Source organism: Nomia melanderi, chromosome 4, assembly GCF_051020985.1.
Source record: "Nomia melanderi isolate GNS246 chromosome 4, iyNomMela1, whole genome shotgun sequence".
NCBI lineage: Eukaryota > Metazoa > Arthropoda > Insecta > Hymenoptera > Halictidae > Nomia > Nomia melanderi.
In genome coordinates this window covers 11,965,867-11,987,330 of record NC_135002.1, presented here as the reverse complement: position 1 = coordinate 11,987,330, position 21,464 = coordinate 11,965,867, and the positions used below count along the sequence as shown (strand labels likewise).

Genomic DNA, 21,464 nt, shown 5'->3' with positions numbered 1-21,464 from the left:
TAAATACACACATCCACTGTGCGTAAGTATGTTATCAGTCGAGAGAGGCGCTGTATTTTTAGTCGCTCTCATCGAAATGCACCATTTCCGACTTGAGGAAAAAGAAAACGACATTGAAGAAAGGTACCCCCGAAAGATCTTCCTCGATTGAAATCAATTCGTCGTTTCTTCACGGTTTCACGGACAATTTCTGGTAATTGACTAATCCGTTAGTCATCGGAAAAAGGTTTGTGTGTACGTGATCTACGGGGTTTGTTGTTGTGAACGAAAGTGTCACAGCATCGTGTGTATCGTGTGCGTGATTGAGACTCGGGTCTTGATACCATTCAGTGTGATTTAAATTCTCCAATTTGAAACTTGATCACGTTGGATTAGAAGTATATTAATGTACCGTTGATCGGGAAAGTGCCATATGGAACGATTGTTTCGAGAAAAGTGGTAAAGTCTTCTCCTCGAGCAGAAAAAAGGAAGTGTGAAAAAAAAACAGCGATCTTCACGGAGTCGTGTGTCTGGTGTGTGTACCAAGCGGAGCTGTCATAAATGTACACATTCTATATAGATTGCACAATCTATGCTCTGTTAGTGGGCCGATTTACTGGAGACAAGTGATCGTGTCTGACGCGCGGCAGTGAATTGACATTAATCATCGTCGCGCGGTGTTGTGCACCCATCGACCTAAACGTCTAAAGAGCTAGTGCCGCATTTCTATCCAACGGCGAGTTTCCTCACGCAGCAGGTTAAGCACTGAAAATTCGACTTTTCCATCTTGTTAGGTGTCCCTATTCATGCTACTAGCAAACTACATTTTCAATGTTTTTTCTATTTTTTATTAAAAAAAATTTTTTTTTCTCTTAAGAATTGACGTGCGTGATAGAGAATCGGTTGTTTATGAACAGTGTCATCTACATTAGAGGCGTAAAATGTGTTCGGCGATGTGCCTACATTATTCGTCTTTTGGCGTGTATTATTATCATACGGATGTTGATAAGATCCTGTGTACCCGTCGACACCGCAATTCCTTCAATCTGTGCTTCATTTTTTTTCTCCCTGTCCCTTGAGTAATAAGGGTTCTCGATTTTCCGAAAGATTCGATATTTCAGATCTTGCTGACGTTACACGGGCGGTGACAAGTACTCGAAGCCGTAACTATCGTGGCGCATCACTTACTCCCTTTATTCGTCTCTCTTCGTCTCTCTCCTACAATCTCCCGAGAGGAACAGAGAAGGCGAGAACGTGAATGAGTGAGTGCGAGAGAGAAAAGCAGAATGAGCGTAGCGGTGAAAGAAGGAAAGATCCTGCTGCGAATGAGTAACCGAGTGCGGGAGAGAGAGGGCCGTGCTTTAAGCGAATAACGGGGCGGGAGGAAAGAAGACAGAGTTTACTAAGCATGCACAAGAGAGAAACGGCATGAGCTGTGTCAGGGCGAAGCGAGAAAGAGAATTCGCGCGCGCGTACATAGAACTCTATGCGTCCTTATCGGTTTCTTTCTTTCGCAGTCCCTATGCACCGCTTTAACGGTTTCTCGTGATTTTTCGATAATACCATTTCGTCGAAGGTTATGAGATATTGGTTACGTAGATAACTTTCGGGTGAGTCTTTTTTATGGGTACGATAGTTGCACGTAACTCAGTATACTCGTCGATGTGCATCCGATAGTACGTTTGTATGTATTCGTGTTTTCCACTTGGTTCGTTCTCACTCTTATGGACGCTTTTTTTTTCTTTCTTATGAGTCCGTACCCGGACTCGGATGGGCTCGCACGATGCGGACCTGTTTCCTTCTAGTCACCGTGCTGTACGAATCCCGTGATCGCCGTGAACTTTGCTGCATTTAGCCACTCTGTCTTACCGATCCTTACTCGTTGTTCAGTCTTCGTTAGAACGGGCTTTGCATTATCATTTGTAGAATTGGAGTTTTATCAACCGTAACGTTATTTGCGAATCAACTACGGACTGCTCAATTTCTCGAGACTCGCTCCACGGGCTAATTGGATAATGTAATTAACAGGAGCTCCGCTTTAATGGGTTACATAGCATACGTTATTATTTTCCTCTAGTTTTACCCATTGTACTTCTTACTTGTGAGTGTTTCGTAGGAACTAATCACAACAGAATAGATAACGAAATTTCGCATTCTTGTTTATAGTAATTGGTATCTGTTTTTACGTATCCGAGGCACGCCGAGCTTTTGCGCGTTTAAAGAGCTAATGATATGAATAACGATACGGAATCTCGGTTTTTTCATTTAATTATGGCATTCAATTCATGCAGTTTGATAGAACGTAAACCTTTCAGAGTCTTACTGTTCAGAAACGTTTCACTTGATCGTACAGTTTATATTCTGTATAGATTGTAAAGTATATTTGTTGTTTATTCAATTTATTAATAACTTCTACTCATTTTAATTTCAAATTGTGTTTCAGTTCACAAGAAGAATTCATAATCTTCCAAAAAAATTTGTTAATTGTTTGCGCTGAAATTTGAATTACTTTAGTTAATTTCTATGGCACTGTATAAGATCTTTATCTAGCAAATGAAACTTTTATATAAATAAATATTTATCTACCATTTATATATGCTCTAGATAAGACATCTTTAACGTTGACTATGTATTATGCTATATTTTGAAAATATAATACTTTATTAAAATTAACAATTTCTTTTATATTTAGGTAATCATGGCTAATCGGGGTACAGCCCAGAGGCCAAATGGTTCAACACAAGGAAAAATTTGTCAGTTTAAATTGGTGCTACTTGGAGAATCCGCAGTTGGAAAATCAAGCCTTGTATTGAGGTTTGTTAAAGGACAATTCCATGAGTTTCAAGAAAGTACTATTGGAGGTAAGAATTTCTTTTATATACATACACGAAATAATTTTATCAATTGGATCTGACCATGGCTCTCTTCTAAGCGAATTATCAAAACTATAAATGACAAATTTTCATTGTTAACTCTTATCCTATAGTATGATTTTAGTATGAGTGTATTGATTCATTAACAAAGTGCAATTATATATTTTGTTTCAATGCAATATAACGAAATGCAAGCAATGTAACAGAAAATATCAAGAAATATATGAACAAAGTGTTTAGAATTCAATAATGAAACGTCTGAATGCTTGCTGTAAGTTTAAAAAAAAAAGTGAAAGTATTTTGTAAAATATTGAAATTTTGATATTTTATCATATATCTTTTACATTCAGAATGATTAACAAAATCAATTTGTATGCAAAATTTATATGATTTTAATTCAATAAAAAGTATAATAAAATTTTGCCAGTTATCAGAAAATCATGTCTAGTATAATGGAATTTATGAATAGTGCAAAATTTTCATCTATAATTTTTGGTTTTTCCTTGCTTAGAATACAGCTATGATCTGATTTAATTGTTAGAATCGCTCTCTAAAATGTTAAATGCTCTATTAAATGGTATCTATATTTTCTTTTACTTAAAACCATTATATTATTATGTTAACCTTTTTAGCTGCATTTTTAACACAAACAGTATGTCTGGATGATACGACTGTAAAATTTGAGATTTGGGATACAGCAGGTCAAGAACGTTATCATAGTCTTGCACCAATGTATTATCGAGGTGCACAAGCAGCCATTGTTGTATATGACATAACAAATCAGGCAAGTAAAAAGTATTCAAATGAAATATTTAATTTAATTATAAATGATATTTCTATACATGCAAAAGATTATAATATAATCAAGGTAAATAATATTCCAAGATAATAGCAAAAGAATAATTATTTAGCTCAAAGTATCTCTCTTTTATAGAATTTCTTTCAAATATAATTATATGTATACTTTGATCTTAAATACATTTAATAAGGTATTTTTCACTGCTTAGATAAATTAATTTTTTAATTGAACATATAGGACACATTTGTACGTGCCCAAACATGGGTGAAGGAATTGCAACGACAAGCCAGTCCAAGCATAGTTATAGCATTAGCTGGAAATAAAGCAGACCTTGCAAATAAGAGAGTTGTAGAATTTGATGAAGCTCAAACATATGCAGATGAAAATGGCCTTCTTTTCATGGAAACTTCAGCCAAAACAGCAATGAACGTTAATGACATATTTCTGGCGATAGGTAAGATAATTTGTAACTTGTTTTTATTGCATAAATCAAATGAAGTATTATATTCAGAAATCATACCAATGCTGGCAAGGTCTGGTGACATTTCTAATCATAATCATGATTATATTATCTGTGTAATATAAGAAGGGCACCTGCTTTTGAAATAGTATCTGTTATGTTAGCTGTACCATTGAAAGACATATTTCTTATCACATTTTAATTTTGATTTAGTAATTTATGAATAAATTGTTGCAGCTAAGAAACTTCCAAAAAACGAACAATCAGGAAGTGCAAGCACGAGCGGTCAAGGTCGTCGATTGGTCGAGACAGAAGGACAAAAGGCAGCAACTGGCAATTGTTGCAAGTGATTATCCAAATCTGTACGTGTTAAATACTGTGTTGGTATATATTTTTATATTAGTTAAAATTTATCACTTTGGTGATCAACAATAGTGGAAATAGTATCTATTAAGGAGTCACAAACCAATTGATATATACGTCAGATATGTTACAAGTTTAATGTTCAGTATAATAACACATTATGTCTACATATTTTTATAATGTAAAAATGTATAAGGAAAAAGGACTGATGGTCTTGCAATGATAAAAGATTTGATATTAATTAGGTTAAAGCCTGCAATTTGTAAATTCTTCAGGAAAAATTTTGTATTAGCATTGTGGAATATCTAAGTAGATATTACTGTAGTATATTTTTGTTATATTTAATACTTTTATTCAATGAATTCCTGATTTACTTTGATCTTTTTATTTATTAAGTAGTCAAATCACAGTTTTTTTTCTTAAACTTTTATTGCGTTATATTGGTAATGTAAAAACGAACTTTTCTTAAACATAATACTTTCACACAAAAATTTATATAATTCTTAAATCTCGATGAAGAAAAGTGTGTCTAATTATGTATGATGGAAAATAGTACTTTTCCATTAATGGAGAAATCAGTTATAAAAAATGTATCATATATTATAGTATTATAAACAAATTTATTTGTTTTGAATATAATTTTTCTAATATCGAGGTGAAAACTTATGAATTCCAAATATTTCGGCATTTAACAAACAGCTTTCTTTTGAACAAAAGAATTATTTATACGTGAATTTTCTTCTTATACAATCATTGTATTTCATGTAGCTTAGACTAATTATTGCAGTGAATACTAATGCACAGTCTAAATTTTTGATACTTCTTTTTTTATTTGTAAACCTTCAATGTGGTTTTATACTTTCATGTTATTGCTTATGATATTGTTGCAAAAACTTCAGTCATACATATTATTTACACTATATTGTGAGTAAATGTATAAGTATTTACACTTGAGTTAAAATAATTATTTTATACTTTATATTTTGAATTTTGCAAGATTTTCCCACATAATAGCGATGCTTGTAGTATGCTTATAAATATTATATACTTTCCTTATTACATTTATTTATCGTAGCTTTTATTTGATTAATACTTACATAGCACTTATTTTTACAATACGAATTATATAGTGGACTATTAGATGCAAGAAAGTAAATAATCCTTGTAAAATATTCACCACCCTGTTATTGTAAATCTTAAAATGACATTAAAGAAAATGTTAATTTCTTACTCAAATATTGAGTCTGTTAATTTAACTAATGCAATTCTTAAGTTCTTTGATAAACACCTTTATTTTAGTATTTTAATGTCATCAGTTTCGCAGTTGTCATTAAAATTCGAACTATTGCTATTTATTATCTTCATTAATTATTTATATACTTTCAGTTAAATTGTATAGTTTTTGTATGTTTGTTATACGTGTATCTTTCATAAATACATTTTATGTATAATTTTCTTCTTATATAAATTAAGTGCTAAAAGTGAAAAAATTACTGTTTTTAATAGCATTTTAAGAGTACAATTAGTTATTATAGGATAATGGAGGTATAAAGAAATGTTCTGTTTTATAACTGCATATTAGATATAGTTGAAACACCCTTTCTAGGTAAGTTAATATAGCGTAATTACTTATGATTACAATTAATTGCATTTAAATGATTTGTTCATACAGTATTGTATTTCGGTTGCATAGGAATCGCAAATACAAATTTCACCGACACTGTTTGCCTGACAAGAATTCACATACACGAGTATTAATCGACAACATTGATCGACATTAACTTTACAAGACATCGTAATGATAAGAAGTATATAAATACTGTGACCCCTTAATGACAAAAGTGCAATCACTGAAAAAACATTGTTGCCGGATAATACTGACTGCTGACGGTCAATCTTGGTTTCGGCAAAATTCTTGTCGGTCGAAGCAACGTTGGTGATCTCGGTGTAACCCATTGCATTTCATACCACTCGCTGAATTATTAAGCATTTAAAATTTCAATGATACCTATAGGATCTATCCCCATGTCTTGAACAACGGACGTATATTATTTTATAAATTTATCAAATATTTTGTATTCTCTCATGTGGTAATTACCGATGTAAATTAATTAAAAATTCTGTTGTTTTCGCACACATGATTTTTTTCAAACGAATCACTGTAGGAGCACACTACTTTTTGCTTACAGATATGTACCATAATCCAAAAATATAAGTACACCATGAATGTGTCCGCATTGAATTTGAATGGAACATAAATCGATGGGAAAATGCCACTGTTATGGAATGGGAGGTGAACTATGCAGGACGAACATTTTGCCTGAGTGATTAATTTAGAAAAATGCGTGTATCACGTTTCATTCGAAGATATATCATCTATTTTGAGTATCAGATCTATCGAAAAAAAAGGAAGACAGAGAGAAAGAAAGAAAGAAAGACAGAACGAGAGAAAGAGAGGGAGAGCGTGAGAGGGAGAGAAAGCGAGAGAGAAAAAGAGAGAGATGTGGTGAAACTCCCATTTGTAATTCTAGTAGTAATGGGCGGTGTTCGTTATAAATATAAATATATATATAAATATATAAATACGATTATACTATAAATCATATATAATTAATATGATTTATATAATAAGTAATGTTAATGGTAATAAGTAATAATGATAATATTAATGGTAAATTGATTATTAACAGTAATATTAATATTAGTAATAATATACATTTAAAATATACAATGTATGATGAATTTTTGGCACGCAAAACATCTTGTAAGATAGTAGGCCATTTCTGCTGCTAATTACCTATGTATTTACTTTCTTAGTTTGTAAACATGTATAACAAATTTTTGCTCCGAAATATATTGTATATTAATTTTATTCAATAATTCATGATAAATTATAAATGATACACAAGAAGAAGAATAAACTTGTGAATATTATTATCGGCCTTATCACATGCGTCGTTTACTTCTATCTAAAATTATTATTATTATTGCTTCGCAAATAAGTCTGTTATTATTTAAATACAAGAAAAATTAATTAGTATTACAGTTCTTAGCAATTTCGTAAAAAAGTGTTTTTCAATTATTTCGCATGTTTTCAAAGCTAAAAAGACCCAGTCTTGCCAATGCATGGTATTTTATAAAATTTGATAGTGTTGGCATTAATTTATTAGAGTTTCGTCGCAAATTCGAATTCGAAAGTCTACTGTCTTCATGTCCATACGTAATGTTCATTCCATTATTTATAGTAATTATTTATGTTTACATTAAAAAATATTGATTTCCAATAATGTCGGATAAATTGATGACAAAAGATGATGATATAGCAGAAGACCAAAATAATTATTCAAAATTAATAATTAATACTAAATCGTTAAATTTATCGGAACGTGTAATACCGACTATTCGAATGTCAATCTCTCGAAAAATTCGTTCAGTAAATTCTATTAAATCAAATTTAGATTATGATGATTTGTGTGGACCATGGATTTATCAGAAAAGTCCTGTTTGTGCTCGATATATTGATCCGCCGATTTCAAAACTTTGTGTTTGGAAATATTTTACAATGGAAGACATGATTTGCTTAAAGAAATGCCAGAAGGAAGAAGAAATAATTGTCTTTGGTAAATTACTCCAAATATGATCTAATTTTCTATAAGTATTAATCAAATTGTAAAAGAAATTGATGATCGTTTACAGAAAAAATATTTTTGAGTAAGTATAAAGAAAAATGCAGTAACATTCTTGTTAAATTATTGTGGGAATTTTTTAAATTTGTAAGGTATGAGTTTGTCAGCATATGAATACATAATTAATTCTATTTGCTCAATAGATATCGAAATGAATATATATTATTTGTATTTTAGATTTCATTCTTTCACAGAGAAAGGCACCTCCGTAGTTTTGGAAGTTACCTTTTTAACATTCTTATTTTTCTCTTCTAATCCATGGTGGTCAGCTGAAGAAATTCTTCAGTTTTTTTACGAAAGTATTTTGTTGCATACTGTGCTAGTTCGTATTTTTATAATATTCAATTTTCTAATATTGAGTTTTTAGAAGATTATGTTTATTGATAGCGATATTATTCTATATACGTGTTGATGTTTCATTTTAGAATCCTCCAAACAGTATAGAAATATTATCCATGGCGGAATGCAAGTTGCTGTTCAGAATATTCCATAAAATATTTTTAGAAAATCTTGTATTACTACATATCTTGTGTCATGAAATTTATCGCTTTACTATAAACTTAAATAATCCATTCGATTTAATGTAGAAAAATTAATAAAAAAAAATTATGGGCTTTAAGATTTATCCATATGATTAAAAGTATAAAGGAAATACAGAAAGTATAACAGTAGAGCATGAACACTTGGTAATAATATAAAGATGATTATATTCATTGTGAGACAAAAACGTTATGCAATGTTATCATTTGCTGGCTGAAGACTGGTAACCACAATCACGACTTTCTTCTAAAACTGAATCAATATTTCTTCTGCTACAGAAATTATCTTGATATTCCAAATTCCTTTTGCGAAGCTCATTTGTCAAGTATTTCATTTTAGGAAACCACCAAGTGTTACCACATGTTGATATGCGCCGTGTTGCTTTTGTAAGATTCGATTTCTAAAGAAGGAATTTTAAAAATTAATATTTATAAAGATTAATTTTTACAGATTTACTAACTTTTTGTGCGGATAAATGTTTTGAATTTGTAGAAATTGATGTGACAGAATTTTGTACGGCAATCGATGGTAATACATGGCATCCTGCGCAAACATTTCCAACATTCTTTCCGCTACATCGGTATCCCCTTTTCAATCTTTGAGTTAGTAAATGATTAGAACGTTTCAACTTCCTTGTTTCTTCTAAGAGAGCTCTATAATAAAATGTTCAACTGTTTTTAAAAGATTCTGTGTTTCGAAATTTGTCAGGCTTAACGTATAGATGAAATTCGTAATTAAATAATAGAAGCACTTGCTTTTTTGCAAATTCAAGTTCTCTTAATTGTTGTTGCTGATGTTTCAATTTGGCACTAAGTTTATTTACATAGTCTCGTTGTTCCATCATCCAAATACGAATACAGGAAACAATGTATTGGGATTGATTGCAAAGCTCTGATCTGCTTATGGCAGTTTCTGTTAATTCAGCTGATATACAAGCGAGAGACTTATTCTTCAGTTGGCATTCCTTTCTCAGTTCTAATAAAGATTTATGAGTATCTTGTAATTCAGATATAATTTCACAATTAGTTTGTTCCACCATAGTCTTTTCCTTAATAAGAAGGCAATTTTGTTCCGTGCATTCTTTCAATTGTAACATCATACAGCAGTTTGATTCTTCTATTTTCTTAACTTTTTCTCGTTCTGTTTCAACCTAGAAGTATAACAAAAGAATGAATTATTATTTTATATATTAACATTATTGTGTTCGAAAAATAAATTGATTTATTTAACTTGTTGTTGTAAAATTTCTAGTTGTTCTGCATAGGATTTACAAATATCTTGTAGTTTACAATGATCGCCGTTCTTGGATATATAATTTCCCTGAATATTTTCTAATTCTTCATTGACTTTATCTAAACAGTCTGTCAGATTAGCTTTTTCATTTTCTATACTCGATATTTTCGAACAATACTCCTTTTCCTAAAATAAATGAATAGAGCAATATAGATTTCACTTGGATATTAATATGATCGTATAAAGACAGTTACCATGTTTGTTATATATTTTTGTAAGTCTGCTTCACGTTTTGTCATTTTCAACAATTGTCCTTGCGCTTTATGATAATCTTCTGTGGCTCTGTGATAATTTACTTCAGTACAGCGTAATTGCATCTGAATTTCTTTTAACTAAAACAAATATATTTATTTATATTACTTAAGAAGTATGAAATTTTATGTACATTGAAAAATTTATACCACATTTTTCAATAGGCACACATCTTCTTTTGATTTATTTTCAAATGCATTATTTTCCATTTTCAATATAGAATTATCATTCTGCAATAAAATTTGTCAAACTATAATATGTGATTTAATAATATTTTTAGACAAAATGTTTTTGAATAATATTTTTGCACACCTTTAATACTTCATAATCTGCTTGTAACTTAGTCATATCATTTGATTTCTCTATCAGCATATTTTTCAAGGACTTTATTCTATCATGCAGGTTTGTCATTTCCTCTTCCGCATCATTTAATTCGGCTAAATACCCTTTGATCTGCATATTACTGCTAACTAAGTTTTTCTCAAGTTCCTCGATTGTTTCAGTTTGTCCCTTTATAATGCTTTCGTTATTTTTAATTTGTTTGTAAAAATTGTTAATCTAAAAAATTGAAATTCGTATGTCAGATTGTTTATATTTTATAATTCCAATAACGTATAAAATTATGTATACCTGTATTTGTTTATCTTCTAACTTTTTAAGGAGTTTTTCAAACTTTATATCATTTTCTTTAATGAACCTTAGCTCTTCCATTAAACTTTCTATTTCTTTTGTTCTCTTTTCCAAATCAGATTTCAGTTGCTCATTCTCATAACGTAGACAACATTCTGTGTCTCTCATCTTTTGTAATTCAAATGATATTTGCTGAGCGTAAGTTTCGTTTTCTCTTTCTATTTTCAATTCTTTGTCAATTATATCAAAATCCAATTTACATTTTTCTAATTGTTTCTTCATATCTTCATTTTCTCTAGTTAATGTGTCTATTTCTGACTGTAACTGGTGTTCGTATAAATAGTTTTTAAGCTGTACTGCGTTATTACATATTTTATCATTAAAGTCAAATATATCCTGTGTGGTGCAACCTCTATCCATAACTTCTATTTTACTCTGACATTCTTTGTCTTCATTCATTTTTGTTTCTTGTTTACATTTTAAAGCTGATTTCCTGAAAAAATTATTCAGAAAATAATATTTTAATAGTTTCAAAATTATGCTACCAAAGTTTAGTTAATCCATTACCTCGTTTCCTGTAATTTTTCTTCTGCCTTCCGCCACAACTTTCTCATGTGTAGGTATTTATTTTCTGAATAACACTTTGACTGCACCAAAGTGTCTATCTATACAAAGTAAAATAAATGTCATTTAATAAGAAAGGTTTATAAAAAATATTTATTTTTAATTTATAGTAATACTTCGTCATACCTTGTGTTTTAAAGCTTGAATATCATTCATGCTGGCTTCCAATTGTTCCTAAATAGCAAAAATTAGTCATTGTCAATATTTTTTGAAATTACACAAATTATAGTATCTTATGTTTATTTTAATAATTATAATTAAAGATAAAAATGCAGTAAAACACTGATCATAGAAAAATATATATCTTTATTAATGGAAGGCATGCAGTTTTATAATAATTTTCAGGTTTTTCTACCTGTATTGATTTTAACATAGAGTAATGCGTAATATGGATAGAAGTAATAGTTAAATAATTATCATATTCCATGTAACAAATTTTTTGTTGGAGTTGATTGATCGCATCTCTTCGCAGTTCCAATAATTTTTCCTGTTTCACAGCCTTGATATAAGCATAAAGATTTTTATTAGTATTTGTAATAGCAAAATTAATTAGATGTTGAAAAGACATTTTACATACCTCTAAGAAACATTCATTATATTGACTTTGAGTTTCTTCTACACATATTGTTAATAAACGAATAGTTTCACATTTTTCTTGAAGCTGTAAAGTATAATTTGATTGTGTTTCTGCTAAACAATTCTTCAATTACTTTATACGAACATTTGAAATATGAACTTTAGTTTAGTTCATCATTTCTCACCAACGATCGATTTAAAAATACACACTGTACGTGGAACACGGGAGAGACAAGGTGTTAATTCCAAAACAGCACACAATACATGCATGTTATGTATTTAATTATTTATTAAACCAGAAATATTAACAATGTTTGTTAATAAATTATACATAGCTACTATTAAAGCTTACAATTTCTTGAATCCAGAAATATAAATTTACATATTTCTACTTTTAATGGACAAGTACTATTCTAATTACTTTCAACAATTATTAACTATATATGCAGAGTTAAGTAGAAGAATATTTATATTATAAATATACTATATAAATATATTGCATATAAAATTCTATACTACATAACATTTGATTTGATTTTTCAAATTCGATTATAATGCGAACTTACCGCTCGTATTGAGAAACAATTGCTTAATAAAATAAGTACAATTATACATTTAAAGCTCTAAATTTCCAGTGATGATTCTATTACGTAGTTTGGAAAAAGAATTGCATTCAAGATAAATTAGTTTGGACATTATTTACATACGCTCAATATTTACAAATCAAACCTTTAAACATCATGCACATTCCCATGACTGTACATGGAAGATGAAATTGTGGACCACTGTTCACTCACGTCACTCATAGTTCTATGTCCCATTTGATCTATACATCTTTTGGCTTCTACTACAGCATTTTGCAAGTGTCCTATAGTCTGATTTTGAAGTTCATTCTAAAATTTAAAACACGTGTTAAGTAATCTATAGAAGGAGAATACTACAAAATTTACACGGACAGTATATTTTATTTAAAAAATAAGTACGTTATATGCATACCTGTCTTAACAATTGTTTCTTCTCTTTTTCGAATTTGGAAAGTATTTGATCCTGATTATCGATCTAGGAAGAAACATTTAAAATGATATGTTACAAATTTCATTTATAAGATATACACACCTTCTATATCTTGTTAATATTTTCAGATTCTTGTAGATCAGTTATTACGAATTCTTGATTGCACAATATACGAAACTTGTATCATGTCAAAATTCTATTGACGACTTAGTGTACAAGTATAATATACGAAACAAAAACAACTTACTTGTTTCTCATATTATTAGGTCGTGTAATATGAAATGTCGGATTTTTCTTATTCATAAATGTTTGTACTCCTGTTGTTATTATTCTTTTGTTTTTCATATAACTTCTTAAACAGTTTTATTGTCGATTATTGGAATAACTTTTTTTTATATAAATTCAAACTTGGAAATAATGCTGCAAAAACCGCTCAAAATAAAAACAAAGCATTTGAGAACAATACTGTGAATAAAAGAACAGTGCAATGTTGATTTGCAAAATTTCGTTTCGGTGATGTTTCTTTGCAAAATGAGTTTCGTGGTAAATTCAAAACAGTAGTTTATAACGATGCCTTTAGAATTTATTAATTTTAAACATTCAAAATTAAAAAGAAAAAGAATATATTCATTAAAAACACGTTGGCAGAAATGTATTGAATAGAACATATTTTGATTGAATAGGCGTCTTTTAGAACATTAAATAAGGTGTTCTTTTTCCGTAAAATCCGACATTTCACATTATACAAGCCAATACAACAAATTATCATAAAAATTTAAACATTTTTGCAAATTATGTAGTCTAAATTGTACTAAATTTTTTAATTATACCTTTTCTTGTAGTTTCTGGTGAAGCTCCTTTATTTCAGACTGTGTCATTTTAATAGCTTCCTTTTGAATTCTAATCATTTTATCTCTATCTTCTATCTGCAAGGATAATATAATTTTATTACATATTCTATTCGCGATTATATTACGAAAAAAAGATCTTAACAAATTTATACGCATAAATAATGTATACTTACAAGTTTATTTTTGGAATACAGAGCATTTTTAAGTTTTTCTATTTCTTCAGAACAATTATCTATTTCGTCTTCACATTTTTGTAATTTGTCTACTAAATTCATAAGTGATCTTGCAGATGAACAAAAGTCAAATTGATCTTCGTAAATCTGCAAATATATTATTTTTAAATGTGATAAACAATATATACAACTTTAAATGCCATAAATCTTTTTTTAAAAATTTGATACGAACTAATTTTTTAAATTCTGTCTTAAAGTCCTGTATATCACATTTTGTAGATCTCATGGTGTTCTCCAGAGTTTTGAATAATTGAGATACTGACTGTAAAATATAAATTAATTTTTTACGACAAATGTCTTAAAATGCGCATTATATATCCAACATTATAGGTCACTTACCATTGTATCATGTCTAAGCTGGTGACATTCATATCGCAATAGTATTTCTTCAATACCAACTTCATTAGGCTTGGTATTAAACAAGAAAAATATTAATATTTCATATATCAAATAAATTTACATTGTAATTTTAAGATGAACTTACAAAAGAATTTAGAAGTTCTTTAGATTTATTAAGTTCTACTTCACTTTCATTCAATTGTTGCTGAAGTATACACTCCCTTTCTTCATGTGATTTAAGCTGAAATTTAAAAGTATATCAATATTTTTATGTTTTATAATAAATATTTTTAGTTTTAACTAATAATTACTGCATTTTCCAATTGTATGATCTTTTTTTTTAATTCTATGCTATCCATGGAATGAGATCGTCTATAATTTTCTGCTCTTGTTTGCATGGAACGAAGTTCCTCCTCCATAGATTTAATATTGCTTCTTAAAAACTCATTTGCTTCTTGTTTACACTGTACCTACAAGTTACACATATAATATGACAATAAAATATTTTAATCTTGTTAGAAATTTATTTTCTCTTTAAATACCTCGTGTTGCAATATCTTAACCTGTTTTTGTAAATCAGTCACTTTACACTTCCATAAACATTTATCTTTGCATTGTGTTTGAAATGTTTCCTTCAATAGTTTGTTATAGTAAGTATACAATACTACTTATACAACGAACAGTAAAAAATAATATCTTACTTGTGACATTTTGAGTTTTAAGTCATCGTGTTCTTTCCTTAATTTATGTAAATCTTGTTTGGTTTGCAATATTTCATTCCAAGTCTGAAATAACATGGAAATTATAAATCTAATATATTTTATAATTATGAAGCATACAAAATAATCGGTAAATACCTGAGTGTAAAGTTGAGATTCCGTACCATTATTGTCACATGTCTATATTTTCATTAACATAAAAGTAAATTTATTAATATGTATTTAATACAATCAAACAACTATTATTACACATTTAATATTATATAAATATCAAATAATTACCTGATCCTTTGAGTTAAAAAATATTTTTGATACATGTTGTATTTTTGAATGAACTACATCTAATTCTTCTTCTAGTTTTTTTAATTTGTCTTCCTTTTGGCAGAGGGTTGTTTCCACTGTTTCGTGTCCTGAAAGCTATAATTAAACATTTCGTAGATGTAAAAAAGAAATAACTGTAAATATGTGAAAAAAGTTTTAAAGGAAATCTATATAACAAAAAAGTAGCTCAATAAGAGTAGGTATACTAACTGCTTCATTTATTTTTTGTTGTAATTTCATTATGCATGATTCTATTGCACAAAGTTGAGTTACTATTTCTTCCATATCTGAAGTGGTGCAGCATTCCTTGAAACATGTAGATAATTAAAATTATTTCCTTACTTACAATATAATATTATTAAATCAAAAGTATAAAAAGTTTACTTGAGTATGAAATACTTGTAGACTCTTTGATGTTTGTTCCACTTCTTCTATAACTGAACATACCAAGTCATTACATAAAGACATTTCTGAATAACTAGGCAAAATACTCTCCTAAAATATAAAATGTCAATAAAATAATGATGAAATTACAATAATATCGCGAATGAAATGTATCAAAAACACTTTTACCTGCATATTACTTTGCATTTCTGTAAGATGCATTGATAATCTACCCTGAGCAAGATTTATTTCATTTTTAATATCTTTTAATTTAAGGTTTCCTGAAGTAATTCTTTCACTGTGTTTTATTCTTTCTTCTTCCTATACAAAACAGATATTAATGCGTTAAATGCTATATTATATGTATTACAGATTAACAAATCTTACTTGTAATTGTAATCTACTTAGTGCTTCTGTTATTTTCTCTCGGTTTCTTATTAACTGTTTTTGTACATTAACAACTTCTTCGTTTAAATCAATGTACTGTAAATATTTTATAATTAAAGTAAGCAGTATATGTTTAATGTTAATATTAATTAAAATAAATTCTTACTTTTTCATGTCTAGACTTGAAAGTACAAGCAATTAACGCCATTCCATCTTTAATATCTTCTGTCGTAACTTGTGCTTCAATAGCACATGCTCTGATTATGTCCATTAACTTAAATTGTTGATTAAAGTCTACACACATCTAGAATATAATTAACATTTTTGTACCATTGAATACTTGTATTATATAACAAGAGGTAACTATACTCACAGGTAAATTTTCATTATCTACATAAAGGGAATTATTGTTCTCCAATCTTAACTACATCAATGTAAAAAAGGCTTATATAAGTATTGTATGACTGAAAAACATTCACATATTTTTTAGAATCTTTAAAAATTATACATACTATAATAGAATTAATAATAGCAACCAATTCCTTCTTTTTTGGAGATATTTTATTTATATAGTCAATATTTTGACTTAGTTCATATTGTATATTTATATCCTGCATAATTAAAAATATGAATATGTATAATGGGTATTTTTCTTAGTTTGATGTAATATCAATAAACATTTTTCATATACACTAACAATACAAAATCTTTATTTCTGTATATTTAGTTACATCAAAAAAATGTATTAATATATAACGATGTTGGAATTGATTAAAGTTTCTTTATTATAAAAGCAGGAGTTCCTTATTAAATTCATTTATTCTTCTTGCGATTTCTTTGTGTTACTATAGAGAACTGAAAAATGTTTATTAATAATAATACATTTCTTTTGTGAAACTTTATTTAAGTGCTGAGATGAAAAGATACGACGCGAAAGTAAAATAAATAGCAAAGGAATATGTTAATAAATAAACATTAGTTCCATTTCTTGGACAGAAAATTAAAAATTCATAAAAACTCAATGTTATTATGTAAATTAGAGTAAAGGTACAAACTTCGTTGTTTCCACAATACAATTTTCCGATAGTTTTTTCCAATTCTACTTTTAATTTAAAGATATTATCATTGTCTTGTTCCATTAACGATTTTACTTTAGTTAAATATGATATTACATGATTCTAAAAAGTTAAATATATATTAAATAAAATATTTATACAAATGTATTAAATTTACAACCATTTTATTTTTACCAACCTCTTGACAAGCAACTGTATCAATGTAAGCATTTTGTGTAGTATGTGCCTCCTGAAATTATGTTAAAACATATGATTTATACCTGCTAAGATTTAAAATTCTAGTAATAACGTAGTGCAAAGTTGTAGAGAAAGGCAATCATGTTGATATAGGTTACCATTAAAATTTTTTAAATTATAACTCTGCATACAGTTCTTCTACTGCCAATATTTATTTCATTTCATACGTTCCATAATTTAACACAATCAAAAAGTATTTAATATAGATTTAGTGTATATAGTTACCACTGTTAATTATTTTAAGATAGCGATACCTTTACATTTTAAGAATTTACTTCTGTTTGCTAAGTGGACATAATCTTTTCATATATTTTAAAATCTTCCTGTCAATATTACGGAAATTGTTATGGGCGTTAATTTTACTTTGAGAAGAACTCATTGCTTTAGTCACTAAATTTTTTAAATTGTTACTTTTCATCGTAGGCAAACTTTCCGTTTCTCTTTTTCTATTTAAACTATTCTTAACACAATTTTTCAAAACAGAAATGTAATCACTGTGATTCACAGGTGTACAGAGAGATGTTGGTGCATAAAATTTTTCATAAAATTTATAAATAGATTCCACTTTTTGAACGTCAGTATCAAATGTATTATGATAATTATAGATACAAGATGATATAGTGGAATATAAACACTGGAAACAAAAAATATTACTTTTACCTGTATAAAAATAAAAAAAAGTAATTTGGTACATTTATTATACCTTGTCCATTGTAAGTTTCCACTTTTTTCGCATTTCTTTAATGATATCCTCTTTAAACTGAATTTGCATATTTGTGCACTCATATTGCTCTTGTAGCATAACTATTTGTTTTTGTAAGGATGTTATCATTTTAACTTTTTCTGTTACTTCTTCTGTTAAAGTATCTTGTTTCTTTAGCAACTCCTATTAGTTGATACAAGTAGAATTATATTCAAATCATTACACACAAAAAGAAGATACATGCGAGTAACACAAACTTTTTGAATATTAGACATCTTCTGTTCTACTTCTTGTATTACTCTGCATTTTTCATTCAGTTGTACTTTTAAATTATTTATATTTGTATTGTTATCACGAGTTAATACTGCCAAAGTAGACTCAGCATTATGCAAACGCTGCTGTAAATTTCTTATCTCGAGATCTTTCTCGATGAACATTTTTTCCACAATATCAGCTACTAACACAATCTGAACAGCAACAGAAGATTTAAAAACAAATTGTGATTGTATGCATGTCACAAATAAGAGTTTAACATGATTGCCTTTTTATCTATCATTTAATATTTTTCATATAAAATTATTTGATTTCATTTGATTTTTTAATTAAATTTCATATTTATATATTAACTTACATCAGAAGTTTGTTTATCATTCATTGAGAATGAATTACATGTAGTTTGATTTCCAAATTGCGTAAGTGTTTTCAGATTCTCAGTAACATTTTGATTTTGAATCAAATATTTTTTTATAGTATCTTCCTTGATTTCTAATTTTGCTGTGAGATCAGCCAACTTATCTTCCAACTCTCTCTGATACCTAGGAGATACACAAGACCACTTAAAAAATTAAATGATATTTGATATATTCAGTAGATTAGCATAGTATGTTATTATTTCCTAATTACTTCATTTTTTTCACACTTACGTAATCATTTTTCTTTCATTTTCTTGAAATTGTTCAATTTGCAATTTTAAAGACTGTATCCTTTTCTGGTTTGTTTCTTCCTAATTTTAGAATTTTACAATTACCTTTTAATTATCACTTATTAAACATTAAAGTAGACATTGCAAGAGTAAATCGAAGAAACACAACTTCTGTTTGTAAAATTTTATATACCCACCATTTATTATATATAGAAATATTGACAAAAAATTTTTAAGAGGAGTGTAGGAAATCAAAACGTGAGATAAATAATATATATGCATCAATTGTATGAACAATAAAAGTCCAAGCTTAAGGTGTTCAATGCAGAGGTATCAGGAAATGTTCTTATCTAATTATTAATTTGAGTTATTCATAAGACCATGACTAACTGTTATTATAAGTTTGTATCTTTTATCAGCATCTAAATGTATATTTACCTTGCCACAAGAATAGCTATAAAGGTAGAAAAAGAGAATTACTTTGATTTTTTAATGATGAAACAACTTAAAAATGAAAACTTACTCGATAGGAGCAGGTATATCATTAGGTTGTATTTCTATGAACTTTATCCCATCTAAATTCCAATGGTTTTCTTGTGATGCACGTCTTATTAATTCTAATAATCCTCTAATATCACTTTGAAGAAACTCTATCCTTTGTCGCATATATTCTTCATCTTTTTGTAAATTACTAACACGATTTGAAAGTAAATTTATGGCCTGTACCAGAGAATACATTCAAATTATATTTCTCATGCCTTTTAATTTCATAAAAATTTTTTTATTCTACCTTTTCTGTATGACCTGGTTTTGTTAAATTTTCAGATACAATCATAGATGATTGTTTCAATTTTTGTTCTAGTAACTTCATTCTATTACAAGTAGTTTGTTCCAAATCTTCCACAACCTGCACCAACATAACATTTTGCTCTCTTAAGTCCTTGATCCATTCTCTTGAGATTTCCAATTTCATCTGAAAATATTAGAATTAGTGTTATATAAAGTTTGTTTGAAATAACACAACGAATTCATTGTATAAATGAAAATAACTTAAGTTTATATATACGCACAAAAACTCTATCAAATTCATTGTCGATTTCTTGGTCAACATTCTGAATACGGTTTTCGTACAATTTTTGAAACTCATCGATAATTTTTAGACTTTCTGGTTCACCACAAGGTTGCCCGGTAGTTTTATCAATAGCAGTACAATTGTGCTCTTCATCACTGAATGTAGAAACATTTTGGGTTGATTCAATCATTGAATCAAGTGAATTCATGGCACATGAACAAAAAACTACTTAATGTACAGATTAAATCTTGTTCAATATTAATTAAATTATAAAATCTTCCTACACTCACTCTAAAAACAATCATAAAATGAACGTCAACACACTAGCTCGCCATTTTATCACTGCATTTGATAATTTAATTCCACGAACGATAATTACTTATGTGAAAGTCTAGTACGTTGTTTTTTAAAATTTATTTAGGGGAAAGATTATGATTATTGCCACGGAGGACTCTTATAGCTGAAGTGTCGAACTGACTCTCCTCAAACTAGTAACTTTTGATTAGTGTTCCCCTATTACCGAAGTACCTAGTAAGTAGGTACTTACCTAGGTATTTACTTAGGTACAGGAGGGTAATTTTCCATGAGGGGAAGACCCTAGAATGATCACGAGCTCCTAGGCTCCCAGTTTGATACCCTTGATGTAAAGTTGTAACAAAATGTTAACGCTTCTTACACAATGAAGTATTTCAGACCATCAGACATAATGTCCCATCCTTCGTCTTTAGTTCTATACAATGTTGATTATAATTTTTAACTAATTCAAATCAGGGATCATTATTTTTTTCTATTATCTGCAATGTTATTAATAGTCTTGGTTAGGTCTTTCTTAATATTTTTATGTATATATATATATATATATTATATACACACCAAATGTTTTCAATACCCATTAAATAAATGTATTAAGCATAATAAGAGGTGCATTTATTATGTACTTTATATCAATGAATGTGTATCAAATATGCATGACAATGACAAATTCATATTTTGATACATGTAATTTTTAACACATGAATATGTTTTTTATTGGAGCATATTTACCCAAGTGATGTGCAAAACTAATATTTTGTTTTACAAATCTCTAATACAATTTAGTTTTATAGCAAGTAACAATAACTAATCACAACA

General features: G+C 28.5%; 3 protein-coding genes across 20 annotated transcripts; 1 reads left to right on the top strand and 2 right to left on the bottom strand.

The window, feature by feature from the left end:
- Window positions 1–32: 32 nt before the first annotated feature.
- Window positions 33–8,618, top strand: Rab5 (RAS oncogene family member Rab5). Of its 14 annotated transcripts, none has more exons than XM_031973370.2 (6): window positions 33–123; window positions 2,672–2,840; window positions 3,485–3,636; window positions 3,889–4,105; window positions 4,349–4,473; window positions 6,664–8,618. In XM_031973370.2, exons 2-5 carry the CDS (start codon window positions 2,678–2,680, stop codon window positions 4,459–4,461), a joined length of 645 nt encoding a protein of 214 aa, XP_031829230.1. In that variant the 5' UTR covers window positions 33–123; window positions 2,672–2,677; the 3' UTR covers window positions 4,462–4,473; window positions 6,664–8,618. The 14 variants fall into 14 exon arrangements, with proteins under 14 accessions (XP_031829230.1, XP_031829225.1, XP_031829223.1 ...); XM_031973365.2 differs by having other exon boundaries at window positions 55–193; XM_031973363.2 differs by having other exon boundaries at window positions 78–226.
- LOC143174477 (uncharacterized) lies at window positions 5,439–9,358 on the bottom strand (the record flags this gene model as incomplete). The annotated part of the gene is made up of 2 exons (XM_076367186.1): window positions 5,439–9,100; window positions 9,161–9,358. Coding segments are annotated over 2 exons (396 nt in total), but the record flags the coding sequence as incomplete, so codon positions are not given.
- On the bottom strand, window positions 9,228–20,833 carry LOC116425513 (uncharacterized). Of its 5 annotated transcripts, XM_076367177.1 has the most exons (37): window positions 20,332–20,832; window positions 20,052–20,234; window positions 19,785–19,981; window positions 19,700–19,715; window positions 19,263–19,342; window positions 18,971–19,154; window positions 17,578–17,628; window positions 17,379–17,501; window positions 16,836–16,934; window positions 16,697–16,747; window positions 16,490–16,627; window positions 16,324–16,419; window positions 16,126–16,257; window positions 15,937–16,047; window positions 15,763–15,858; window positions 15,514–15,648; window positions 15,370–15,411; window positions 15,214–15,297; window positions 15,055–15,144; window positions 14,824–14,982; window positions 14,658–14,753; window positions 14,513–14,581; window positions 14,346–14,435; window positions 14,114–14,260; window positions 13,920–14,015; window positions 13,072–13,134; window positions 12,873–12,968; window positions 12,077–12,160; window positions 11,855–11,998; window positions 11,626–11,673; window positions 11,443–11,540; window positions 10,876–11,368; window positions 10,558–10,803; window positions 10,395–10,475; window positions 10,188–10,325; window positions 9,931–10,119; window positions 9,228–9,850 (listed from the first exon to the last, which is right to left on the bottom strand). In XM_076367177.1, exons 1-37 carry the CDS (start codon window positions 20,539–20,541, stop codon window positions 9,368–9,370), a joined length of 4,938 nt encoding a protein of 1,645 aa, XP_076223292.1. In that variant the 5' UTR covers window positions 20,542–20,832; the 3' UTR covers window positions 9,228–9,367. The 5 variants fall into 5 exon arrangements, with proteins under 5 accessions (XP_076223292.1, XP_076223290.1, XP_076223291.1 ...); XM_076367175.1 differs by having other exon boundaries at window positions 11,855–12,160; window positions 20,332–20,833; XM_076367176.1 differs by having other exon boundaries at window positions 10,398–10,475; window positions 11,855–12,160; window positions 20,332–20,833.
- Window positions 20,834–21,464: the final 631 nt, after the last annotated feature.

Bases quoted from the DNA above. Each gene is read 5' to 3' on its own strand.
- LOC116425513 (XM_076367175.1), bottom strand. From the start codon at position 20,541: ATGAATTCACTTGATTCAATGATTGAATCAACCCAAAATGTTTCTACA. The intron at 14,754-14,823 runs GTAATTATTAGT...TTTAAATTTCAG, and splicing joins TCATACAATTGGAAAATGCA to CTTAAATCACATGAAGAAAG. The intron at 14,261-14,345 runs GTTCGTATCAAA...ATATATTTGCAG, and splicing joins AGACAGAATTTAAAAAATTA to ATTTACGAAGATCAATTTGA.
- Rab5 (XM_076367183.1), top strand. From the start codon at position 1,750: ATGGGCTCGCACGATGCGGACCTGTTTCCTTCTAGTCACCGTGCT. The intron at 1,795-2,671 runs GTACGAATCCCG...TTTTATATTTAG, and splicing joins TTCCTTCTAGTCACCGTGCT to GTAATCATGGCTAATCGGGG. The intron at 4,106-4,348 runs GTAAGATAATTT...AAATTGTTGCAG, and splicing joins TGACATATTTCTGGCGATAG to CTAAGAAACTTCCAAAAAAC.